At 31.1% G+C, this 18,841-nt stretch overlaps 5 protein-coding genes across 5 annotated transcripts; all 5 read right to left on the bottom strand.

Annotated features, from left to right (window-relative positions):
• Positions 1–1,368: 1,368 nt before the first annotated feature.
• LOC123295428 (UDP-galactose transporter senju) lies at positions 1,369–6,011 on the bottom strand. The gene is made up of 4 exons (XM_044876774.1): positions 5,881–6,011; positions 4,378–4,495; positions 3,869–4,055; positions 1,369–2,916 (listed from the first exon to the last, which is right to left on the bottom strand). Exons 1-4 carry the CDS (start codon positions 5,966–5,968, stop codon positions 2,200–2,202), a joined length of 1,110 nt encoding a protein of 369 aa, XP_044732709.1. The 5' UTR covers positions 5,969–6,011; the 3' UTR covers positions 1,369–2,199.
• Positions 6,012–9,153: 3,142 nt separating this feature from the next.
• LOC123296710 (piggyBac transposable element-derived protein 3-like) lies at positions 9,154–11,271 on the bottom strand. Its single transcript, XM_044878308.1, has 2 exons — positions 11,040–11,271; positions 9,154–10,964 (listed from the first exon to the last, which is right to left on the bottom strand). The coding sequence occupies exons 1-2, from the start codon at positions 11,251–11,253 to the stop codon at positions 9,256–9,258; spliced, it is 1,923 nt and encodes a 640-aa protein (XP_044734243.1). The 5' UTR covers positions 11,254–11,271; the 3' UTR covers positions 9,154–9,255.
• A 208-nt stretch (positions 11,272–11,479) lies between these two features.
• LOC123295834 (piggyBac transposable element-derived protein 1-like) lies at positions 11,480–13,601 on the bottom strand. The gene is made up of 4 exons (XM_044877296.1): positions 13,263–13,601; positions 12,966–13,206; positions 11,883–12,800; positions 11,480–11,504 (listed from the first exon to the last, which is right to left on the bottom strand). The coding sequence occupies exons 1-4, from the start codon at positions 13,576–13,578 to the stop codon at positions 11,480–11,482; spliced, it is 1,500 nt and encodes a 499-aa protein (XP_044733231.1). The 5' UTR covers positions 13,579–13,601.
• A 1,365-nt stretch (positions 13,602–14,966) lies between these two features.
• LOC123295833 (jerky protein homolog-like) lies at positions 14,967–16,820 on the bottom strand. Its single transcript, XM_044877295.1, has one exon. The coding sequence runs from the start codon at positions 16,818–16,820 to the stop codon at positions 14,967–14,969; it is 1,854 nt and encodes a 617-aa protein (XP_044733230.1).
• Positions 16,821–18,526: 1,706 nt separating this feature from the next.
• On the bottom strand, positions 18,527–18,841 carry LOC123295832 (acidic leucine-rich nuclear phosphoprotein 32 family member A-like). The gene has a single exon (XM_044877293.1). It carries the CDS (start codon positions 18,839–18,841, stop codon positions 18,527–18,529), a length of 315 nt encoding a protein of 104 aa, XP_044733228.1.

Genomic DNA, 18,841 nt, shown 5'->3' with positions numbered 1-18,841 from the left:
GCAAGAAATATAAAATATAAAAATAATGATTTCTTTAATTTTCCAATATCACATTTATCATATTTTCTTATTTTTCAACATTTTATGCCATAATTCTTCTGTAATACAAATGGTAGTAATTGCGTTATTGAGCATAAAATTGTTAGTTGCATATATATTAATTTTTACGATTATAGGCTCATGTTTTTATTTTTATTCGTAAAACACATCTCAAAATAGAAATTACCTTAAATATACTAACAATATAATAATTGATGCTTTTAGCATCAATAAAAGCGTAGCAGGTATTTAAAACTAAACGGGCGACTAATACTACTAAATGCGGCCCTGACTGCTGCTGTGATAATTTTTAATAAGCTTTCAATCAATTTTATCGGCTAATTATGAGCATTGGCTAATCCAAAAAGAATATAAATCTAAATAAAAGTTGATTTAGTTGATCAAAACTCATTTGCGAATAGTTAATCTCTAGCCCGAACTGTAGTGATAATCAAAAATCCATGTAATTAGATTTTGAAATTGAAAAATTGAAACTAATTATTATACTCAAATTACTAACTTTGAGTAATACTTTTAGTGGAGTAAGCATATTATTTGATTGGACAATTTTTATAGCTTCACCGGACATGAAAAAAAAAAATATTTTTAGCAGAATAAGTATATTCAGAGTTTTCTTTCAAAAACATATAGGGCAACAGTGTTTTTTTTCCAAAAATGAGTAAATTAACCGAGTTCAGAGATTTGACCCCCCCCCTCCTTCTATAAAATAAGGTTTTGTATCACTTATATATTATGTTTCTAGCCTGTTTTAGCCATGGGTATCTCACTGTGTAATTCCGCACGAGTTGAGCTAGTAATTGTTTATTCAGTGCCCGGCTCAATTCCCGAAAGTGTACAAATTAAGCATCAAAGTGAAATTTTCCAAAATTATTGTGATTACGGTGTCTAATTTTAATAACAATTTATTAAAATGAAACATATGTTGCAACAAGAATTTAAATATATTATTTAATATTACATAATAAAAATTTACGTAATATAAATTAAGTTTCAAATTCAATTTTAGTATTATTATTTTACTTATTTGATCCATTTCGTTGATTTTGTCTAGAAATTGTCTACAAAAAATGTTTCTAAAACGAAACAATTAAATACTAACAATTTTTATTTAAATTCTCAAATACTATTAAAATGTATAAAGTACGAAAATAATAAAAAATCACAAAAAAACAAAGAATTATAATTTCCAACATAATAATTTAAATGAAAAAAATTTATGATTGTTTAACATCCCCAACGGTGTATTTGAAATAAGTATCAAAGTGAAATAATTTTTTTAACAATAAATTTATTTGTTTTTTGGTTCCAAAAGCTATTTTTATTCGATTACTCTTTAAGGTAGTATGGCAGATCGAAATCAGACCACTCTAGTTAAAATAAACTTGCTAAATTTTAAGATTAATTTTGTCAGTTACCAACATAAAGAGAATTTATAGTATTCTTAACAGGACAACCCAAAATAAGTTGTATTATATAATAATGTGAAGGCAAAAACGCTGGAAAAATGGCAAGAAAGATAGACGACGTCTGACAAAGTTTGGCTCACTCAAAACCACGGGGAAAGACAATTTCCTGACCAACCTGTGGGCGGGTAAGGGACCTCCCCCACACCCCCATATGCAAGTACTGCCCTTACCAAACGAACAATGCTGAGCACACATTTTTCATATGCGAGCGCTGAAAGCACTAAAAAGCCAGTACGAAGTGACCTTAGGAAAAGTTCTCAACCCGACAATATTAGCAGTCCACATGCTACAACGTGAAGAGAACTGGTCGAAAATCGCAGCTTACGTGCGACGGCTTTTACAGGATAAAATCCTGGCAAGAAAGCAGTATACAGGAGCAGACTTCGAGAGATGTAACACAGACTGAATTAAAGTAATACTAACGCAGTTCCGATCGAGTCGTCCTTGCATTTGCGAGCGGATAATGATTGCAGAGAAGGTTTTTAGTCGGTATGGAGATCTTCAAGTCCGACATACCAGGTACAACATCTAGCCCACTCCTGGTAAGTAAAATATTTTCTCCTATCAACAAAAAAAAAAAAATTTCAAATATCATTGGATTCTCAACAACCTAACTTATTTCAAATACGCCATATGTCCCTAAATTCGAATAAAATAAATAAATTTTTGAAATTTAAACCATTTCTTCTGGTTTTAACAATAATTCTTTATCTTTATCAATACATTTCTTATCATTAATTTTGGATTCATTAGGAACATTATTAATGATTGGTACTTTCGAATATAAATAAACCGCATACGATACAACAGCTATCGCACACATTGTATTCAACGGTATTGACATCCCCAAGAATATATAACTAAAAACAGCGGTAAAAACTAATTCTAATGCACTAGCAAATGTTTTTAATATTGAATTTAATGATTTTAAAAATAAACTTGTAATTATACCAACGGTTGCACTATTACACATAATTAAAATCACTTTATAATGTAAAATCGATTGTAAACTATCTGTTGTAAATGCATCCGTTAATTTGCCTTGTAACATTAATACTAAAACATTACATATGATTGAATCAATATACATAAAAATGTTTTGTATAAAAATGTTTACATCATGACCAGTTTTTTTTAATAAATGTTCATTATAAACACCCGCTAAACATGAACATAATACTTGTATTAATATGAATATTAATTCAATTACATGTTGAAAATCATTTAAACGTATTGTGCTATTTTTTGACGTAATTATTGATGTTATAATTTGTTCATCGGATGTTTGTGCCAAAAATTGATCGAAATTTACGGCTTTTAACATGCAACCGATTGTTAATAATATCAATGAAAACCATTGTTTTCCACTCAATTGCTTCTTGAATATACACTGAAAAATATAAATATTATTAAAGACTAGCAAATACGCACTAATTTTGGTTCATTATTTTCAGCTGCGTTGTCAGTTTTTCGCTAGCTATCACCTATGTGTCTAATTCCGAGATCAGGGCTCCATTTTCTTGAAACCTATTAGAGCTAGGTTAATTTTGACTACAAATTTGAAAAATATGGCCCAAATTTAGTAGGATTACATACTTAATTTATCAAAATTGGATAAAATTTGGATGTAATAGAGCAAAATTTTTTTATTCTGATGACGTCATAAAGTTAAAAAAATTGGTATTTTTGATAACACAGGCAAATTTGATCCGATCCTATTGGAAATTTTTTTGAAACCCACTAATTTCGGGTCATTCTTTTCAGCTGTAGTGGCAGTTTTTCGCTAGCTGCCACTTATGTGTCTAATTCCGAGACCAGGACTCCATTTTCTTGAAACCTATTAGAGCTAGGTTAATTTTGAACACAAATTTGGATAAAATTTGGATGTGATAGAGCAAAATTAAATTTTTTTGGTTTTGATGACGTCATAAAGTTAAAAATTCGATTTTCTTGATAGCACAATCAAATTTGATCCGATCTTATTGGAATTTTTTTTGAAACCCACTAATTTTGGGTCATTCTTTTCAGCTGCGAAGTCATTTTTTTGCTAGCTATCACTAATGTGCCTACTTCCGGGACCAGGACACCATATTCAGAAACCTATTAGAACTAGGTTTATTTTGACCACAAATTTGAAAAGTATGGCCCAATTTTAGTAGGATTACATACTTGGTTTATCAAAATTGGATAAAATTTGAATGTGATAGAGCAAAATTAAATTCGTAAAGTACAAATTTAGCTCTTGCTCCACCACTGCACCGGGTTTAAATTAATTTCCACAATAATATATCAAATAACCTTTTAAAATAATAAATAATAATAATGTTTAAATAAATAATTACTTGAAATAATAATCCAGTAATAACAACTCGTAATTGTAGTAATAAATTGTATGTTGTCGGATCAAATGCAGATAAATTTTCAAATGCTAAATTATTATAAATACAATATAAAAATGCTGGAACAAAATATAAACCAAGAACTTTTGAATGTTTAATTGTTTCTTCAAATAACGATTTCCAAGTGTGACTAGAAAAAAATATATACAATAAATATTACCACAATTAATATTCACCAAAATACGATTGCAAAATATCTGTTCAAATGATTGATTTGATCATAGGTCAATTGGGGACTTGAGTCCGTAGGACCTATCTTGTAAACCATTAGAGATAGAACAAAAGTTTAAATGTAAACAATGATTTTTTGAAACTTTTGACATCTAAATTTAAAGGTATAAAATATTATTTTCATACTTTCAATTGATTAGGAGATAATAACAGATATATTGCTGCCGGATTTCGTAATGTTTATATATATAGACTTGATTGAAAACTGAAAAATCGCTTACTTTTTACAATACAAGATCGTAGATAAGACTAGTTTTAATATTTCAGTAAATAGAACAACAGTAACGGTATTATATACATAATTATTATTTGGTCCTTGAGAAGCCGTTACAAGTATTCCTAAAATATGATAAATCAATTAAAAATTTTCCAAATTCATGATTTGATGTTTATACCATGTATATATGAAATATATCAAGGTGTATTAAGTTTAGTCCCAAGTTTTTTATTGCTTAAATTTCTGGTTGTCCGTTTGAAGGTCCGTCCACCCTTCCGTCTGTCAACACGATAACTCAAAAACGAAAAGAGATATCAAGCTGAAATTTTCAGTGTGCTCAGGACGTAAAAAGTTAAAGTGCTCAGTTCGTAAATGAGCAACGTTGGTGAGGGTCAAGACCTTGTAAACCGTTAGATATAGAACAAAAATATAAATGTAAAAAATGTTCCTCATAAAAAATTAAACAACTTTTGTTTGAAACATTTTCTCATAAACATCACTGTTTATGCGTTATAGTGAAAATATCATAAAATTATCGTTATTATATCTCTTTTTAACCCCCAACGCAAAAGAGTGGTATAAGACCGCTGTGTGTGTCTTCCAGTCTCTCTGTGGCATCGTAGTCCCTAAACGGATGAATCGATCTTAATTTTTGTGTATATGAAAGGTGGAATTTAATGGAGAGTGTTCCTAGTTGACTTATATTTAGCACAGCTCTCACTCTGCGGATTCGATGAATAGGTTTTAAACACATTTTTAACAAAAGTTCTTCTTGATAATTTTCATTAATATTATTAAGGACAAGTGAAAACAAACAATTGGCTGAGTTAATTGTTAAAATACCATGTATAGACAGTTTTGATGACGCAATTGTTTGTTTTTTGACATCACGTAAATAAAGAAAGATTTCCACTGTTAAATAGCCACACACACATAACTAATATTCTCATATTAATACATACTATAAAATTTGCACCTAATTAGCGCCCTCGTGGGTAAACAGTGATGTTAACAAAAAAATGTTTTAAACAAAAGTTGTTTATTTTTTTATAAGGAACATTTTTTACATTTAAAGTTTTGTTCTATCTCGTAACGGTTTACAAGATGGGTCCTACGCACCCAAGACCCAATTGATCTATATTGCTCATTTACGAACTCGACCTCACATTTTACATCCTGAGTACGCTGTAAAAATTTTATCTTGATATCTCTTTTCGTTTTTGAGTTATCGTGTTGACAGACAGACGGACAGACAACAAAAAATGGACTAATTAGGTGATTCCATGAACACCTATACCAAAATTTATTTCGTAGCATCAATATTTTTAAGCGTTACAAACTTAGAACTAAACTTAATATACTATGTAATTCGAATAATGTTTTCAATCCGGAGATCAGAAACTTCATATAATAATTCTCGGATAAATAAATACAAAAGTAAGTATCAGCCCTAAAGAGTGCTCACTTGTAAATAATTATCAAATAGATTTTGTTGACGTGTATTTACCTTGATTGACAAATAGTAACATATACGAAATAAATATAATTAAACTAAATTTTGTCGGAAACAATTCCGACCACATAATTCGTGCCATTTTTCAAAATGATTTTATATTATCAAAACTACTTTCAACACCATTATATGAATTTAATAATACTTATTAAATTATCCATTATTCTGCGTTTATCGTTATCAGTAATGTTTTATGCTTTACGCCTACTATTATTTTAATTAAATATTTTTCAACAATAAATAATGTAGACGTGTAAAACATTTATTTATCATTTGAAAGTAAACAGGCAATTAAAAATTTTTAAATTAAGCCAATAAAAAATTTTATATTTCAATATTTAAAAATTAATACAATCTCATATTAAAAGTCCACGGTCATTAATTATTATTAATAACAATCAATATTTGTAAATATACTAAATTTTTAGTCATCGGTCAGTTTATTAACAATCGTACTTCAAATATTTTTTGAATCAATAAATTTCGATAAAATGACATTTGAAAAATGTCATTTTTAAAATGTACGGTTATGTCATGTTTAAAAATGTACCAAGGTAGCCCTGGAGCCCGTGACAGTAAAAAATGGCACTTACACGGATTTCGAAATTTCGTATATGAAAACTATTTAAAGATAGGTACAATATGGACTGGGTGTGCCAGAGTTTATTCTGGCAGAAATATTTTTTGCCAGAATTTTTAATGGAGTGACAGATATTTTGGTCAAGTTTTGAGGTACCACCACGGACGTATATATATATACGTCCGTGGGTACCACACCAAAAAAAGTAATGCCGTTGTAAGGGCTTTTCTGCCACGATAAAAGCTGTCAGACCAAATTTTCCTGCAAATAGATAAAATTTGCAATAAAATTACTTCTTACTAATTAATTTCCATGAAAGTGCAAAATACTTGCAATTATTAAAAATAAAAAAATATATATTTCTGTTAGGATAAACCCTAGCACACTTAATCCATATTGTGCCTATCGTTAAATAGCATTGATTCATATGCGAAATTTCAAAATCCATGTAGGTGTAGTTTTTCTGGCATAGGCTCCCCGCTTATGACTCTCTAGGATAAAGATTAGGGGGATTTGTACATGAGATAATATAACAATGTTACATTACCTTAATGATTTGTATTTATAAAATTATCTTGACACTTGACGCTTATTGTTACTTATTTGAATGGATTTCAATAGAACTATAAAGAAGATTACATGTAGATGATTACATGTATTGTATTTGATATTTGAAAAATAAAATATCAATTATATTCCATAAAAATGCGTCAATTTTCGTCTACCCTTACTTAAAAATACACTTTGTCTAAATGACATAAGCATAAACATGGAGAATAATCTTACTCACATATGTAAGGTGCTAGTTCTATCTTTTTTATCCATAAGCTCTACTATTAGTGTGAACGCAACCTTGGTAAAATCTGATTCTACCAAGAACGCAACCAATGCCAAGAACAAAATATCACAATTCAACATGGCGTCCATGGCGTTTGTTAAAGCCGGATGGGGATGGCGTATTTAAAATAGTTATTTAAAAATTTAATAAAATTTTGCACGTGTTGTTCACAAAAATATAAAAAATGGCAAATAATGAAGATATAATAATTTGTGTATCAACAAAAAAAGTTAATTGTACAAAATAAGGTATTCGAAGAAAGTGATCCAATGGCACGTGGCAATTAAAGAAGAAATCTTAGAACATGAAATAATGCATTTAAATGAACAGTTTAAACTTTTTAACTTGAACAGCAAATAAATTAAAAAAATTAATAGTTATGAGTGAAATATCAGTGAAATATAAAACTGTTTTGGATGATCAACGTAATACAGTTAAATGTTTTTCAAGTAAATACGAATGCAATTTAGTTGTACATAAACGAACTCATAGTGGCGAAAAATCATTTTCTTGTGAAGATTGTGACAAAAACAATTGCTCTAAAAAACAGATTAATCGTGCTTAAACGAACTCATTGGAGAAAAACCATTTTCATGTGATGATTATGGCTAAACATAAACTCATCCATATTGGAATAAAACATTTTTCATGTGAATTTTGTGATAAAAAATTTTCTGAAAAACAATATTTAATTCAACATAAACGAATTCACACTTTTAAAAAAACCGTGTCCAAAATTAAACAACACAAATAAATAAATGAATAAAAATAAATAAATAAATTAAAATAATATTCAATGATATAAATAAAATGTGGTGTTTGCGACGAAACGTTTATATTTGAACCCCAGATGGTTCGACATAAACTTATCCACAATATTGAAAACCATTTTTAATGGTACATTTCGCGTTCAAACGTTTTCTCCGAACATGAAGATGGTGGATATGGAGTTTTGCTAGTTTAATGTTTCTCTTAGTCGACTCTTTTTTGCTATTCTGATAAATTTGAATATATTTTGATAATAAATTTTGAACCTTATCCTTAAATCCTTTATCCTTCTTTGTTTTTTATATTTTGTGTATCTAAAAAAGTGTATCATTATCAAATTGATTATCTTCAGTAATTTGTGTGGTATTATCAACATTTTTTTTCAACATCTTCAGTGATGTTCGAGCGAGACACTTTCCATAAATTCGTCTTTTTTTGATCGCATTCGTTCTCTTGTTTTTATCCATATAGTCTTTTGATGTTGCCGTTATTGTGGTCTTTCGTCGCAGTTGTTTTCACCAGGGTTTCAAGACGATAATTGAGATCTTATTTGACAAACACCGTTGCACACTATCAAACAGGTTTGTCAAACACACACCGTCAATCAAAATTTCCATCAAACACGTCAAACAAGCTCGCACACTTTCAAAAAATTTGACAAACTCGTTTGTCAAACAAATAATTTGATCGTGTACAGGGCCCTTTAGTCTGCATTTCTTCAATCATTTCTATACCACTAATTTGTATATCGATGATGAAAGTTCTCAAACTCTTATGTCAAAATAACCAACTTTACAGTAGGGCATTAAAACTATATTTAACCCTTTAGCTACTAGTGGTACTTATCAGTCCTGATTTTTACTACCTCTGAAACCCCAGCATGTGAAATAATGGAAATTTTTTGGTGCTGCTTGATGTTTTGATATCTCGAATAGTTTACGAATACGGATTTCTTTAACCCTTAGATGCGCGAATTTTCTATTTTGTTAAAAAAAAATATATTTTGTAACTTAGCTTCTATACTTACAGGGAAAAATATTTAAAAAAAGATTGACTTAGTTTTTATGTAATTTTTTTCATAAAATGTGTTGGTTGTTTAAAAACCACATTGCGCATTTAGGGGTCATTATGATGTATGAGTAAGTAAAAATGAAGTGATTTTTTTAATCTATATTTATTATGTTTATTCAGTATGGTACTTATAGTAACAATTTTTCTGTTTGGTGTCGCATAAAGATACCTGACATTTTTCACACTTTTTAAATGTGTATCCAGTACATTTGGGGTATTTGCATCGTTGCTGTTTTTCTAACCAAACTGACCAGTGTGATGTTTGGTCCAACCTAACATTTTTAGACGGAACTGACTGAGCTGATGTGCGACTCCTCTTCATTTCAAGTTGAGCCTGTATACTGCTGGTACTGGGACGGCCACGCTTGCAACCACTGATAGGCAACCCAGTCTGACACAATGTCTCTGCAACGTCTAATCTAAATTGAGCTAAATTTAACAATTTGCTGGTACCCAGTTGATTGTGCACTTTCTTGTACATTACCCATGAGTTGATGACACAGAGGTCCAAAAAGTGGTAAAAAAGACGCATAGTCCATTTCCTGCTCTTCATCGTTATGTGATAGCGTCCTATAAAAGAATCTAACAGGTCCACCCCTCCCATGTGAGTGTTATACTCACGAATTATTTTGGGGCATGGGATCTCAACTCTTTCTTTCCTCCTTTTGTCGAATCTTGATACAGTGGTGGCTGGTTCGGCACCTACGTAAGTTGAAAGAAGATTGACAGGCTTGTTATCTTTCCAAACAACTGCGCTCACTTCAGTACCATCTACATTCGCTACGTTCTCTTCGTAAAAACCCCTTGCAACATTTTTTTTCATTATTGTTCTTTTATCTGGTAATTTAGAATTTCGTACGCGGTTTACCCGAACTGTCCCTAAAGAATATATTCCTTCCTTGGCCAAATAGGTGAGAAGCGGCAAAGAAGTATAAAAGTTGTCGAAATATATTATGTGGTTTACATGACGAGGTACCATTCGAGCCAACCTTATGACAGTGTTCCCAGATTCTCCTAAATCTGGTTCTCCTGGTAAAGATGCAGTATTTTTATTGCCTCCTCCTGCATATAGCTCAAATTTGTGAGCATATCCTTGCAGACTGCAGATAAGGTACAATTTGAAGCCCCACTTGTGTGGTTTGTTAGGCAAGTACTGTTTTATATAGTGGCTCATTTTTGTAGCGCACATCTGCTCGTCTATGGATAGCCTTTGATCCATAGGGACGGTGCCAAACACATGATTTAGTGTTTCGATAAGTGGTCTGATCCTATAGAGTCTATCATAATCAGGATGTTCCTTTGGGAGACATTTAGTGTTATCAGCAAAGTGAATAATCGATCTTACTTTTTCAAACTTCTTTTGTGACATGGTGTTTTTGATAAGATCATATCCAAATTTATCACTCCAATATAACCTTGTATTTGGAAATTTTATGACGGATGTAAAAACTAGTATGCCTAGAAATTTATTTAGTATATTTTCGTTTATAGTCTCTGGGTTAGATATTTGCTTTTGTGTGGCATAAAGGTTACTTTCGTAAACAATTTCTTTTTTCAAATTTGGAGTAAAAAAATATGAAAAGAATTCAAATGGTGTATTACAATTCAATAAAGCTTCTGGTATTTGAGTATTACCTCTAAACACAAGGTCATCTTCATTAGTAACGAGATTTCTTTTTTTCCATAGTAGGGGCCTGTTTCTTTGAGGTGCTCCTGGTATGCTCACTTCTTCATCATTGCTTTCTTCAAGGGGAGGGTCCTCCTGTTCTTGCGCATTTTCCGTATCCTCAGTAACTAATGGAGGATCTTCATTCATCTCATCTAATTCAATGTTTTCCAATTCATCTTCATTTTCAAGATCATTCATAAGCTCGTGAACGTTTCGGTAATAATTACCTTCATCCTCCGGTTCAGAGTCCGAACCATCCAATCCGTCTTCCGAGTCATCAAGTTTCTCTAAATATTCTCTTATTTCACTATCTAACAAGCCTAACGAGCGTGGCATGCTGAAAAACCCAAATAACACATTTACCATACATGCATAAAATACATACCACCAATGCGCACTGTTGTTTTTACACAACAAGCATAAATTAGGTCTTATCACCATGCTTTATGATTTTTTTTAATAAATTGTAAATTAAATATAAAATTAATGATATAACAAACAATTATACATATAATCGAATGACTTACTTGCGAAAATTGTGATTCAAAAACTGCAGCCAATTTTTGTTATCGACAAAAAGTTACGGATTGCCGCGCTTTTACATAAGATCAGATGTTATGTCAAAGCAAATGTCAAATTCAATTTTACCAACTTAAAAAATTATTCTTTATTCGTTCAGAAACATGTTAGTTCTATTTATTAAAAAAAAAAAAAAAAAAAACTGGTCATTTATCTATGCGTTTCATTTCGTTGTTTTTAAACTACACTGCGCATTTAAGGGTTAAAAAATTCAAAAATTATTTACCAAACCGGAGATAAAATTTGGGTACTTCAAGGTACCACTAAGGGATTCATACAACAATAAAACTCAAATTATTTAAATTTCAAAAATAATTTAATATTTTCTTATTATAATCTTTAACAATCGAAATAATTACCAATAAATAAATTAATCCTGGTGGTAATGAAGGAAACAATTTTTTTCCTTGTTACAGCATAAAAAAATTCCACAAGCTGAGCACTTTGAAAAAGGTCTTGATTGTATTCCATAACAGCGGCACTGTTCACACCTTCCTCTTTGATTCCCAAATCGTGCCCAATGAGCACCTCTATTACTTAGTCGTAAGTCTTGAGATACCGAATAATTATATTTTCTCTTTTGCGGACGATTACCATAGCTGATGCGTGAATTTGACAATCTTGATGTAGAAGGTAAAGTAGCACCTTTTACTGCTAGTCCATTTGTGACAGCTCTACGAAACTCCAACACGCTCATTTTAGTTCGAGCTTGGCAATAAATTATATATGCATTTATCAAAGAAATTTCTATCATTCCAAAAAGTAAACGGTGCCACCATTTCTTAGATCTTCTGTCTAAATTATATAAACTGCGTAGATGATCGGCTCGATCGACACCACCCATAAATTTTCCATAATCGCATATTACTTCGGGACACTTTATTGGATGTTTTTCCCCTTTTTTATCTCTTCTTTCTACTGTAGTTTCTTTACTACCATTATAATTTGAGGCCAAGAGAACTGGTCGATTATCCATCCATTTACAGAATGTAATGCCTGTGTTACTTGTCTTGTGATCGAAATCGCCTCTTTTCATGTGCTTATCATTAATGGTAGGAGGAATACCTTTTCTATTTTGTCGTATAGTGCCGCAGGCGAAAGTTCCTTCAACTTTCAATTTTTCCAACAATCGTAACGATGTGAAGAAATTATCGAAATAAATAATTTTTTGTTTCCCCCAATGCTCTTCAGTCATTTCTAACACAACGCGTTCACCTAAATTGTAATTTTCAAATTTTTTGTCAACTTGACCGGTTTTCCCTTGATATACATCGAATTTCTTTACGAATCCACATTTATCCGCCAAGATCCATAACTTATAACCTCTTTTCACAGGTTTCATTGGATTATATTGTTTAATCGTGGATCTTCCTTTGAAAAGGATCATGGCTTCATCTACAGCCAGCTCTCTTGAACCATAGTAATAATGCTTAAATTGTTCGTTCAAAATGTCTATCAAAGGCCTTACTTTGTATAGTTTATCATTACTATTTGTTATAAATGTATTGTCGTTGATATGAATATTGGAAAGTATCGTTTCAAATCGCGTCCGTGTCATAATATTCCTTACAAACGGAACGTCATAATCTTTATCGGTTGACCAATAATTTTTAATGGAAGGTAATTGGTGATACCCCATAAAAAAATTCAATGCAAAGAACGATAAAAGTTCATCTTCGGTAAGTTTTAAGTTTTTATTTTTTTGGGTGGCATATAAATTCGATTGGAAAGTTATGTGTTTTATTGCAGGACCCATTACCTTTATAAAAAAATCAGTGGGTGTCTCACAATCGGAAATTTCGTCTAAATTTACACCTGCAAGAGAACAGAATTTCAATACATACTAAAATATTATGATGGTTACCGTATACCTTCTGGCAAATAATAAGGACCAATATTCTTATCTTCTTCAATTTTTTTCCAAGTCCTGCATTCATGTAAAATATTTGTAATATCTTGTAATGTAGATGGTACCGCAGGTCCCATTTCAATATCTAATTCTTCGTCTTCATTAAACATGTTATCTAAATTTCTTTCAAAAACATCCGTAAAGTGATCAGTATTATTATCCTCCTCCTGTTCAAAATCATCCTCTTCATCGGTTTGTTCAGATAAATCGAATGGAATATCTTCTTCAAGTATTCTTATTAACTCATCATCAGTCATAGCTCTATTTCTCGAACACATTTTCAATTACTGTACTAAAATCGATTTATTTCAAATACTATTTTATTGTTTCAAAATAATATCATAACAATGCTTACAAAAGCATTGTACTTACTTAATGGTACTTACGAGTCCAGTTTATATTTTTTGATATTTAAAGATGAACAATTTAATAAAATAAAACTATTTTATACAGGCACATTCAAAACACATTAATTATTAATAAAAATCCACATATTTAATTAAAAATTCAAAATTATACCTGAATTTTGTTCGATAATTTACACTAAAATACGCAATTATAACCTTCGACAAGAACTGAGTCTCAATTAGTGTAAACATGCTGTTATTGCAAGTTTTTTCAAGTTTTTGAATCATAATCCGTATAAGAATACATTAAACTTTAAAGTACCACCAAAATATCTAGAAATAAATATTGTTAATAAGTTTTACAGAGAATTCAAATAGTCGGTACACTGAAGTACCACTAGTAGCTTCCTAGAGAAACAGTGTCGGTAGTTAAGGGGTTAAAAAAGGTACTTCAAGTTATTGTTATTATTTTCTGTATTCTGTTTTATGAAATGATTTTACTTTTAGTTAACCTCTTGACTACCCTTGTATCATATATGATACATAAAAATGTATGGTCCGTTGACCCCAACTTTTTATTCCTGAAAAAAAAAAATTTTTTTTTTTCGTGTTTTAACTTCATTATTGCAAGCCTAATAACTTCCAATAACAAAAATTTTAAAATTTTCTCGATAAGACTAGGTTTTAACATGTATCATATATGATACATTGGTAGTCAAGGGTTGCTGTTATTCAGACGGGTAATAATAAACGCATGTTCAAAATTAGAATTATTACATTGTTGTAAATAAAAAACTAAATTGAGATAATCAAAAATTAAAAGACAATAAAATCAAAAATTTAAAAAATCATTTATTTAAATGAAAATTTTTAAAACAATTTCTGTCCTTGGTAATGCACAAATGCACATTACATTTTAAGCATTTCCAGTTAGTTTGTCCGGTTTTACAATGTTTTTCTTTACACCGACTTCGATTTTCATATTCGGGTAGGGGAGCGGAGGGTATTGCCGTACACCTAACTTTAAACGTGCATTTCTCCGAAACTACTTAATAGAATTCAATGTATTATATATCAAACCATCCTAAATTTAATCTAGTTTTATATAAATAATCCATAATTGAGAGTGTCCAATATGACAGTGTCAAAATCAAAATATTTAAAAAAGTTATTTGTACGGAATTACCCGAGACTTGCGTCTAATTCCGTACTTTGTTCGTCTAATTTCGTACATAATTTTAAGACCCTAAATAGCCCGAAAGAAGGTTTTTTATACAAAAAAAAAAAAATTAATTAACTGTGGGTACCTATTATTTTATTTATTCACAAATTAGACATACATAATTGTCCGCAGAATTTGCTCCACTGCACAAAGCATGTGCCCATTTGCCACAGGACACACATCTATACCACAATTCTTTATCCTTCCCAAATTCATGGCATATAACACACAATTCATTCACTCCTGATTGCCCTTCGTCATAAAATTCATCTTCAGACGATGAAGTTGAAAAGTTTTTAGTTTCTTTTTTTGTTTTTTTCTGAAGTGTTTTCTTAGAGTCCTTTTTATTTTTTTTGCATATATTCTGTTTCTTCGGCTTGTTTTCTTTTTTTACAATTCGCTTATTTTCTTTATCTTCTAAGAACGTCTTCATTGGACTGGAAGTGAGAACTATTGAGTGCTGCTTTCTTTTACCTTGCCCTTTTTCTTGCCTTTTTTTTTGGTCTGGTAATGGAGAAATAGCCTCGAAAGATGTTTGTATAATCTCTTCTTCAATATTTTCAACAATCTGCCTTGCGTTATTCATACCTGATGTACTAGGTTGCTGGTTATCTGGATGAATGACTGCTTTGTCTGGAAACACGGGTTCATATGGTATCTCCGATTCTAAATTAACTTCATCTTCTGGTGAAATGAGTTCACCTACCTCTGATGCTAAATGAATTGCTTCTTCTGGTGAAATAGCTTCATGTGATGGTTCATCATTTCCTTCCTCAGTCAATTGTTCAAAAATATTCGAATCGAAAGGCCAAATTCCTGCAGTTTTAAACCCATTAACAGCCTTTTCTGCATTGGCAATTTTAAGATACGCTTTTGTAAAAAGAGGAATGAGATCTACAGGCGTTAACTTCTCATAGTTGTTCGTATTCATATATGTCTGGCACTCCTTATGTAATGCACTTTTTAGTGGTCCAAACACAGTTAAATCTAAGGGCTGTGTACGATGGGAAGTGTGTGGTGGTAAAGTTACCATATGGATGCCATTCTCACGACAGTACTGGTATATATTTAAAGAAATATGACTGGAGTGATTATCGAGGATCAATAACACCTCATTCTCAAGTGTTGATCTTGTATGTTCTTTAAAATGTTTGATCCAATCGAGAAATAGCTCCTCATTCATCCATCCAGACTTGGAGCATTTATAAATGCTTCCATTTGGACCTCCTCTTTCCAAACTGGCTGGCATACGCTGGCGGGGATAAATTATCATAGGTGGGATGTATTGGCCTGTAGCACTGATACAACAACATATTGTAATATTTTTTCCTCTTTCCCAACTCGTTGCTGCTCCAACTTGCTTAAGCCCTTTTGCAGCAAGAATTTTATCAGGCCTATGAACGCTATTTATGCCCGTTTCATCCACATTAAATATTCTGTGTGGAGGAAACTTGTGTTTAATCATGATCTGTTTCAAGTTATCGAAATACAATTTAATTTCTTGAGAATTGAAAGCAAGAATCCTATTTATACTTGTTGCTTCTGGGCGTCTTACAGAGACTTCTGGGTTTCTTTTGAGAAAACCGTAAAGCCAGTCTTTTCCAGCTTCCCTTGCATCTTTGTTAAATGGATTTTTTATTTTATTTCTTTCTGCATATTCAAACACAGCTCTCTTCAATGAATTTGGTGTCAATCCATAAAATAACTTACTTAAAAGCAGAATATGATCTTTTATTTCTGCTTCTTGTTGTGCTGTAAAAACTGGCTTTCTACCCATTTTGTTAAAAATGATAGAACGAGAGTTGCCTGCTTTCTTCACATAATCTGATAGTGTCATTACGGGAATATTATATAAAGTAGCCGTTTTTCTCAATTTAGCTCCATCTTGTATAGCCTTCACAGCTTGTTTCATTTTTCGTGGTGACCAACTACATTTTTTATTTGGAGCCATCTAAAAAATTAAAAAACCATGTAATACAATTAATTAACAACATATTATAACACCTATTCATTAATAAAAATTTAATAACATGTCATATAAATCAACGCTAATACAAGCTGTTATTGCGGGTAATACCGTACAGTGTACGGTAATTCCCGAAACCGAATTCAAATTTCAAGAATGAGAACTTACCTAAAAAAAATTCAAATAAAGTGATTCTTTGACCATAATCTTATTAAAAAGAGATTTATAGTCCGAAATATAATAATTTCAATATAAAATTTAATAAAAATAGGTACTTACATCTTATTTTCTTATGTTAAAAACTTGTAAAAACCAGCAACAAATCACATAACATGTGTTCATAGCAAAATGATTACGCTTAATAACACAGTAACTTAATAGGTTACACTAAGACTACTGTGCTAATGATTGAAACCAACAAAACGCGCGCAGCTCTATTCTTTCAGTATAAACAGCGATGTACGGAATTAGCCGCTGTACGGTATTAGCCTTCGCTCCCCTAAATGATCCACCTGGTCCAACCTGACAGCATCTGACGGCCTTGTTTCTTTTTTTCTTTTGGAGGGGGGTTCGGTAGATAATGAAGATGATGGTCTCCCTCGAGCATGTTTGCTTTCTCTAACCTTCATTATAGTCTAAGATCCCGCTGCAAAAATCTGCATGTATCTGTTTTTTTGATAAAACTTAATTTTTATGAATGTTAAGTAATAGCAGAACAGATTACGGCAGGGTTGCCTATCAAAATTTGGCCGCAAATATTTTTAATTAAATTTTTTAAAATTGATTTCTGTTGATAAATTGCATGTACATGTTTTTTACGTAAATCCAATGTTATTTAAAAGCAAATGATGGGAGAAATACAAATAAAAAGGGTTGCCAGCTCTCAGTCGGCCGCAACCTGTGGGTTGCCAGGTGTGAACAGGTATATTACTGTTGATTATTTGCACTTACGTGTTTTTCACTTCAATTATATATGAAATTAAAGTTTATTTATTTCTCTATACGATAACACATGGTTGCCTGAAAAATAATGGCCGCAAGTAGGGGTTGCCATCATTTGAATTTATGTCTCCTATTACTGTTGATTATTTGCACTTACGTGTTTTTCACTTCAATTATATATGAAATTAAAGTTTATTTATTTCTCTATACGATAACACATGGTTGCCTGAAAAATAATGGCCGCAAGTAGGGGTTGCCATCATTTGAATTTATGTCTCCTACGCTGGAGGACTGCAAACAAGAGAGGCGGAATGCGCGTGTTACTTTGGGTTGTGAAGAGAAATATGATGAATCAGAGTTAAAATTTATTTTTATTCGAGTTTTATATCTGTGAAATAATGATTTTTGAGGAAATGAAATCCATACAGAAAACTGTATTAAGATAAACCCATGTTTCATTTTAATAATTAATCACTTTATTCTCATAGACTTTAGTCTCTTAAACGAATGAGTCTTTACTAAATATTGTTTTAAATATCAATAAGCTTGTCTAAATTATTATTTTTAAAAGTACAGTATTATATAATTAAATACGAACTTATAACTATTGGTCAATGAAGGTATTATATTAAGGTTTTTCTAATAATCGAGTTTGATAAATATTGTAGAATGAGGTGCTTTTATTAAAAAAATATATAATATTACTTTTACAACACAAAAATTGTTATGAAAAATTATATATATATATATCAATTTTCTTGCTCTTCGTCCTCTTCTTCGTCTTCTTTTTCATTTTCTTCTTTTTCATCATTATTATTATCATAACCATCTTCTTCTTCGTCTTCTGAGATTGAATCTATTTTATCTAAAAGGAAGTTTTCGTCAGAAGAATTACTCTCGAAGTCTTCGAAGTTATGATTTGGTTCTGATAAAATATCTTCAACTGTCATTGGGGTGGGGTCACCAATGAACCATGTTGGTTGTAAAGTATTTTCAATTAACTTCCAGCCGCAGTCTTCAGGATTCAAGTTTACACAACATGGATCCGTTGCGTTCGTCCACAT

This window comes from Chrysoperla carnea, chromosome 3, assembly GCF_905475395.1.
Source record: "Chrysoperla carnea chromosome 3, inChrCarn1.1, whole genome shotgun sequence".
In the NCBI taxonomy this organism is placed as follows: Eukaryota; Metazoa; Arthropoda; class Insecta; order Neuroptera; family Chrysopidae; genus Chrysoperla; species Chrysoperla carnea.
The sequence above is the reverse complement of the archived record's forward strand: the minus strand, read 5'-3'. Positions and strand labels throughout refer to the sequence as shown.

What these genes read in the sequence shown, in the direction of transcription:
- LOC123295428 (XM_044876774.1), bottom strand. Translation starts at nt 5,968, where the DNA reads ATGGCACGAATTATGTGGTCGGAATTGTTTCCGACAAAATTTAGTTTA. An exon ending in GTTACTATTTGTCAATCAAG is followed by an intron (nt 4,496 to 5,880) that starts GTAAATACACGT and finishes ATCATATTTTAG; the next exon opens with GAATACTTGTAACGGCTTCT. An exon ending in ACGATCTTGTATTGTAAAAA is followed by an intron (nt 4,056 to 4,377) that starts GTAAGCGATTTT and finishes ATTTTTTTCTAG; the next exon opens with TCACACTTGGAAATCGTTAT.
- LOC123296710 (XM_044878308.1), bottom strand. Translation starts at nt 11,253, where the DNA reads ATGGTGATAAGACCTAATTTATGCTTGTTGTGTAAAAACAACAGTGCG. An exon ending in CTCTGAACCGGAGGATGAAG is followed by an intron (nt 10,965 to 11,039) that starts GTAATTATTACC and finishes ACATTGAATTAG; the next exon opens with ATGAGATGAATGAAGATCCT.
- LOC123295834 (XM_044877296.1), bottom strand. Translation starts at nt 13,578, where the DNA reads ATGTGTTCGAGAAATAGAGCTATGACTGATGATGAGTTAATAAGAATA. An exon ending in TCCTTATTATTTGCCAGAAG is followed by an intron (nt 13,207 to 13,262) that starts GTATACGGTAAC and finishes GTTCTCTTGCAG; the next exon opens with GTGTAAATTTAGACGAAATT. An exon ending in TTTGGGAATCAAAGAGGAAG is followed by an intron (nt 11,505 to 11,882) that starts GTGTGAACAGTG and finishes TTTAATAAATAG; the next exon opens with AACTAACATGTTTCTGAACG.
- LOC123295833 (XM_044877295.1), bottom strand. Translation starts at nt 16,820, where the DNA reads ATGGCTCCAAATAAAAAATGTAGTTGGTCACCACGAAAAATGAAACAA.
- LOC123295832 (XM_044877293.1), bottom strand. Translation starts at nt 18,841, where the DNA reads ATGTGGACGAACGCAACGGATCCATGTTGTGTAAACTTGAATCCTGAA.